Genomic DNA, 7232 nt, shown 5'->3' on the forward strand with positions numbered 1-7232 from the left:
AGCGTCCTCACAGCAGCTTCATGATACAGTAAAACTCAAAACACGACTGAAGAACAATCAAGACAGACTGTAGATATCAAATACATGAAGACAAATATATTTTTTGATTACTGATTTTAAAGCATATCAGTGCTGAATAAAAGCAGACATGCAGTCGTGTCTGATGTTGTTGTGAAAAGCAGATCAGATGACAGATGAGAGAGAGTAAAGCTCAGTGTGGAGAATGTTGGTCTCCATGTGAGACATAAGTGAGAAGCCAGAGGAGAGAGTGAGTGGATCTGCTCTGAACACTGATCTCTCCTCACTTCTCCTCACAGCTCACTGAGAGCCTCATGAGAGAGTCAGGCTGCTGCAGCTGTTCAGACCGTCCTTCTGTCCTGAGACCTGATGTTCCCCAACACCTTCAGCTCCGGCTCCAGTCTGAAGGGAAGCTTGTGTTTGTCTCTCACATCAGTGCTGCTGATCTTTCTGGAAATCTCTTCATGCTCACTGTAGGAGAGATGAAGCCTGACAATCAGACGAATGTCAACTCAAAATATAAACAATGTTTGGCTTTTATTTCTCTGCTCACAACAAGTATTTTAGGAAACAAATTCTGAAGTAAATACAAGATTTCAAACATAATTAAATTAATTGTAGCTGTTGAAAGAATCAAGGTAAAGTTTTGGGTAGCCTACAATCTTGCCAAACTTGTAACGTGTTGCAAAAAAATAAAAAATAAAAATTAAATTAAATAAAAAAAAAGCTATTTTGTGAGAATTAGTTACATTATTTGTGTTCTTATCTTCGAAAAAATACATTTAAAAATTGTTTTCAAGTTTCATTCAGTTTTCATTCATATTATTTATTTTTATTAGACATTTTCAATAAAGAATTAATTAAATTCATGTTTTTAATATAGCGCATATTAGATAAGAGATGAAATGAAACTGTTAAGCATTGAATCAAGCTGTACTTTATCACAAAAAACAAACAATGTATACACGTATATAATGTGTGGAAAAAAATATGAATACAAACACTAATTGTCTAGACAATAATTGTTTGCTGAGTCTATATAATTAAGTTATTTTGAAGCTCTTAAGTGACAATAAAATAATGTAAACATTAAAATCTACACATTTCAATAAGTTTGTACAAGACAGTTAAAAGAGACAGACTTACCGAGCACCAGTTTAGTTCCTCCACCGAAAGTGTACCACAGTGATACAATCTAATGAAAGGCTCGTACAAAAACCTCTATTCCACTCGAGTGAACACAAACTCCAGCAGAGAGAGAGAAACAGCACTTCAACACACTGAGAGCAGAAACACCTCAGCTGCTGGCAGCACTTTTCAAAAAGTAAGAACAAAGACAAAATATTTTCAACATATTTGTTATTGCTTGATAAACAATGGCATTTTTTTCATAATCAGTGGAAGAATGTATTAATACTAAATGTAATAATGAGTTTGTCTGTGTGCTGCTTGACTACAGCAGAAGTGAAACTGCTCTGTTTCAGTCCAGATCATGTAACCAATCAAACAGTGACTCTGGGAGTGTGGGCTGAAAATCCCATTTACATTGTCAGGGTGGAGTGATTCTGATCCTCTCAGAATAGAGCAGCTCTGTCTCCAGAGACCATGTTCAAACCCCAAGAGCTTTATTTGACTAGATTTACTGCTACTGATCGAGCTTCTGAAAAGCACCTGAATAAACACTACATGCATCTTCATCTGTTAGTTGAATGATGTTGTCAGACACAAATGGAGTTTGTTGAGAAGCTTTATTGAATGTTGCAGCAAACACAGCAGATTGAAAGATCAGCCAGTGCTTTGACACTAGAGCTCTCTTTCAGTATTGAGTTGTAAATGACTACAGCTGCAGCACTAGACTCATGTGAATCCTGCCTGACACAGGACACTCAGATACGCTCATCTTCAGGAGAGAGCAGCGCTCACTGGAGAAACATCAGCACTGCGAGCGACTAACAGCGACTCTTGTGGAACGAGGCCTCATGAGGAGCTCCATCATGTGTTACTCTGCAGACGTACAGCTCTCCCTCTTCCCAGCGTGCTTTGCTGAGGGTCAGGACGCTACTGCGGCTGTAGCGGCCGTCCTGCTCGCTCTCTGCGCTGGTCACAACCCCCTCGGTGACCTCTGAGCCGTCCAGTGTCCAGCTCACCAGCGCCCCCTGTGGAGAGTAAGAGCTGAGCAGGCAGAGCAGTGCGGCTGAGTCTCCAGAGATCTGCAGAGAAGAGGGCGGCAGCAGAGACACTGAGGGCTTCACTGTGGGACCAGCTGCAGGAGACAAACACAACACATTCACAAACACAAAGAAAACACACTGCAGCTCCAGCACTCTTCTGCCCTGCATCACTCACATCATTTCAACATGACTTTCAGCAGCAGACGTGTGGAATGCAGTAAAAATCACAACAATCTCAACATTCACGCTATTCAACATCAAAACAGCTGATGTAACATACAATATACAAACTACACAAACACTATATACCTATTATACTATATAAATTAAACCTCATAAAATGAAACTAAATGTACAAAGACACTGCTATAATTCCAGTATAATTTCAAATGCAAATGATTTAACAAGAATTCAAAAACAATTGAATCAACAATTCTAAACATTCGTATATTTTTAATATTTTAAGCACAATATGCGCAAAAGAGATTCAACATCATTGAACAACAAAAACTATATTTGCTTTTTGATGACAAATCTCTCTTTTTTCATGTGTAATATCTACAATAAAAAATGAACTTTATAAGATCAGTGTAAAACTGAATGAAAATAAATCTGTGATAAACTGATAAAACTCAAAGTGAGACATTATGGAAATGTGTTTGGACAATAATTGTTTGCTGAGTCTATATAATTAAGTTATTTTGAAGCTCTTAAGTGACAATAAAATAATGTAAACATTAAAATCTACACATTTCAATAAGTTTGTACAAGACAGTTAAAAGAGACAGACTTACCGAGCACCAGTTTAGTTCCTCCACCGAAAGTGTACCACAGTGATACAATCTAATGAAAGGCTCGTACAAAAACCTCTATTCCACTCGAGTGAACACAAACTCCAGCAGAGAGAGAGAAACAGCACTTCAACACACTGAGAGCAGAAACACCTCAGCTGCTGGCAGCACTTTTCAAAAAGTAAGAACAAAGAAAAATATTTTCAACATATTTGTTATTGCTTGATAAACAATGACATTCTTTTCATAATCTGTGGAAGAATGTATTAATGCTATTTACAATAGACATGATTCAGTTTGAATTCATATCTTATATTTCTCAGACATTTTCCTGTCATCTGCTTGCATAACATTTTTTTTAAAGAAATATATTTGATGAGCTGAGACCTCTGAGGTGACCTTTGACCTCTTTTATCATGGATGATGTTGTGGAGTTTCTCATAAATATGCTTCTGTTGTTCATATGCAGCTCAATCATCATGATTCACAGACAAACCCGCTGCTTCAGACAAAAGAATCAAGACACATTTGTTAATGTTACGTTTTTATATTTAAAAAAAAAGTTGTGAATCTCCAGCTAAAACTTAAAATGAACAAGTTTTAATCTGTCTCCATTTTTAACAGAATGTTTTCTGTCCATTTTACAATTGCAGGCCCACACGAGGATTCATGATAGACAGAGAGACACCATGAACTCTGATTAGAGATTTACAGTCAGTCCTGATACATTATGAACAAACTCACAATTCACTCTTCTTATAGTGGTGTTGATTCATCTAATAGAATTTATAGAATAATATATTCTGTAACTCTAGTCTTGTATATCTTGTAGCAGCTCAAGCTGTTGTGAATCCTGCCCACTTCTTTGCATTGTCAGCACATGCTTCAGTGCTCTGAGAGTGTTTATAGTGCTGTGAGTTTAACACTTCATGACTGAGAGCAGAACAGAACACAATCTTCATCATCACACAAGACACAACAACAACAATGAACAACATCATCATCTTCATTTGGACTCTCACACTGTTTGCTCAAGGTTTGTGTAGTAAATTTTTAACAATGATTATATTCATTCTCTGAAGTGTAAAATATTAATCATTTACAGTTGTTTCTTAATTTTATTTTATTTTTTGTTTCTTAATTTTATTTTAATTTTTGTTCTCTCTTTCAGAGTGTAGAGGACAGATCACTGTAACTCAGAGTCCATCAATAACAGCAGCTCAACCAGGACAAGAAGTCAGAATAAACTGTAAAACCAGCAGTTCAGTGTATGGTGCATCTAGATTCAGTGGCAGTGGATCTAACAGTGATTTCACTCTGACCATCAGTGGAGTCCAGACTGAAGATACAGGAGATTATTACTGTCAGAGTTACCACGAGATCAACAGTAAATATGTGTTCACACAGTGATAAAGAGTCGTACAAAAACCTCCGTCAGTCAGAGTCACAGTGACTGCACTGATACAGCTGAGAGATACTGCAGCTGCTGATGAGAGGATGTGATGCAACACAAAGATTATATAAGGCAAAGTTTAGAGAGACTTTAATACAATATTTATTTATTTATTTTACTCACTCACTCACTCACTCACTCACATGAAAGTTTGCACTTGAAAATCTATTAATAAAATGGTTTGTTCGTTAGGTCACCACATGTTCATAATTTGACTACCGTCCTGTTTCTGCAGATGTTGACATGGTTAATGTTTATCTATGAAATATAAACTAAAGCTCTGACCCTTTCAATCAATAAAAAGCTTCATGTCACAGTGCATAATGGGTGCAACCATAGCACACAAATCATCCATGTTTCCCTGCATGCATTGTGGCATGAATAAATTATGCAGCTAAATGATAATTTATTCATTATTTATAATTTATTATTATTATTATTATTATTATTGTCATTGTTGTTGTGAGTTTTCAATAGCTTGTTTTGTGAGGTTCAGAGTTGATCTGTTTATCTGAATGTTTGTTGATTGTCACTATTGCTGAAGTTTGTATGATGTGTGTTGACGTCTCAGTGCATCTCAATAACCAGTGAAAAATTACTGCACAGAGATGTTATTGCATCTTTGAGAGGTGATCTCTGTTCATCTAGTCACAGTGTAAATGCATTACAGTGATCTTTCTATAATAGCAGCTGCGTTTGTTTAATAGAACATGTTTACAGTTCAGTAATGTCTCAATTTCTGTATTCTTTACTTTGAGTCAATCATCAAACTACATAGACTTAACCACTTTATGACAATCATCTGAACGTTGTAAACAGACAGCTTCACGTGAACTGCTTCTTCATCAATCTCTTTCTTTGTCAATTCTTATTATATGTGACTGCACTGATACAGCTGAGAGATACTGCAGCTGCTCATAAACACAATCACACACAACACTGAACAGAGAACAAACACTAATTAGACAGTATAAATAGATAAAGTTCATTGCGACACGTTTTGATATCGACTTGACAAAGCCTTGTTTAAATGTGTAACCACTTTATGTTTGAAGGTTTTTCTGTCACACAGACAGCAAAAAAATCACACAGGTCATCAAAATCTCATAAACATAGTTCATTTATCAGATTCTTTAAACTGTTGATTTGGTTGTTTTCTAATCTAATCAGTCAGCAATATAATTTTCACTTGATCTGAGCTGCAGTCACAAATTTTCAGTTTGAAATTGAGTTACATTTTTAGAAGTGTAAACAAAAGAAAAAATAAGAGTAGAAAATCCATAATGAAGTTGTAAGAAGCTCAAATTCACTCCACTGAGTGAGGGAGAGGATGAGCTCCAGCACAGGATTTCGTAACTGGGCTCGAAAAGTGTTAACTTTGTCTAAGAAGAATTTAAGAAAGTTTTCATGTAATCAGGGAGAAATCACTAAAAATGCCTTCACTGGAGAGTTTAAAACAGAGTGTGAGGTTTCAGAAGCTCTGGGAAGTGAGTGCAGGTTATGATGATTTACTTCCATCGACAAATCAATGGAGAAAGACATCAAGACAAATCCATGAATGCTGAACTGAATCCACTGATAATGAGGCTCCATTAATAATAAATGTTAACTAGATTATGTTCGCTACCTGTCTAGCAATGTATGCTTATGCTGAAATATAATTAAATAATGATTAATGAACATGAACGGTACTGTTATCATGGGCACTTCAAAATATGAGAATAATTCTTAAATAAATATCTTATTATCCGAATAGTTTAGATTTTTAGAGCTTATTTCCCATCGACCAGATAAGTTTTACAATGCTGCACATTTGGTGCGTGAAGGTTCGGTCAGATTTTCTCATTGATCTGAACAAAAGCAGCAGCCGGACTGAATAAAAATGCAAGTTCACTCTCTGACAGCAGGTGGCGCTTTAGGAACAGCAGAAACACAGCCGTTACCATGGTTACCCCCATACACAAAGCAGAACTGCACAAGTGCAACTTTCTGCTTCTGCTTCAAAGAAGTCAAAAAGAAAATATTTAAACATTTCCGTTTCTTGTAATAAAATAGACATTAACTGAATAAAAATATTAAAGGAAAAAAAAACTTAAACTTATTTTATTTTAGTTGACAAGGCAACATTACTAATTTTCATTTAGTTTATCTTGATGTTCTAAAATAACTAAAATTGAAATAAAAATGAATAACTATGTACACATTTAAAACAAACAAAAAAATTATTAATTTTAATAAAAAATAAATAAACAGTGAAAATGACAGCATAATTGGTAAAATGCTATTGTAAAAAAAAAATGGTTGTACAAATACATAAAACATGGGCAACAATTAAATGACATGATGGACAGTTTGTGTGTGTGTGTGTGTGTGCGCATGTTAGTTACTTTAATTGTGTCAAATGTCAGCTTATAAACTGTACAGCCATTTTGTTCAGTCTTTGTAGATTCTGTTGAAGCAAATGGAGAAAGTTGTGTTACAACCCTCCTCGTCTGCTCATCCAAAATATTTCTAGTGTTTTTAACATTTAGGTCAAAGTCGTCAAATATATAAAGCTTATGACCATGGGTAAGAGCTCAGAATTGTGCATATACTGTACTGTGTAATAGTTTGTTTGCAGCTCAAGCTGTTGTAAATCCTGCCCACTTCTTTGCATTGCTTCATGCTTCAGTGCTCTGAGAGTGTTTATAGTGCTGTGAGTTTAACACTTCATGACTGAGAGCAGAACAGAACACAATCTTCATCATCACACAAGACACAACAACAACAATGAACAACATCATCATCCTCATCTGGACT

The 7232-nt window shown here is 35.6% G+C and overlaps 1 long non-coding RNA gene and 1 gene segment (V, D, J or C); one reads left to right on the forward strand and one right to left on the reverse strand.

The window, feature by feature from the left end:
* Window positions 1-1752: 1752 nt before the first annotated feature.
* On the reverse strand, window positions 1753-3080 carry LOC107697647 (uncharacterized). The gene is made up of 2 exons (XR_001635228.1): window positions 2984-3080; window positions 1753-2281 (listed from the first exon to the last, which is right to left on the reverse strand). It is a non-coding gene; the product is annotated as an uncharacterized LOC107697647 (long non-coding RNA).
* Window positions 3081-3925: 845 nt separating this feature from the next.
* Window positions 3926-7232, forward strand: part of LOC107697646 (Ig kappa chain V-III region NG9-like) — a 5595-nt gene continuing 2288 nt past the window's right edge. The window contains 2 exon segments of the V gene segment in view: window positions 3926-4016; window positions 4152-4208. Of these exon segments, the coding sequence occupies window positions 3968-4016; window positions 4152-4208 (106 nt within the window).

Source organism: Sinocyclocheilus anshuiensis, unplaced genomic scaffold (genome assembly GCF_001515605.1).
Source record: "Sinocyclocheilus anshuiensis isolate Anshui unplaced genomic scaffold, SAMN03320099.WGS_v1.1 scaffold2252, whole genome shotgun sequence".
NCBI classification, from domain to species: domain Eukaryota; kingdom Metazoa; phylum Chordata; class Actinopteri; order Cypriniformes; family Cyprinidae; genus Sinocyclocheilus; species Sinocyclocheilus anshuiensis.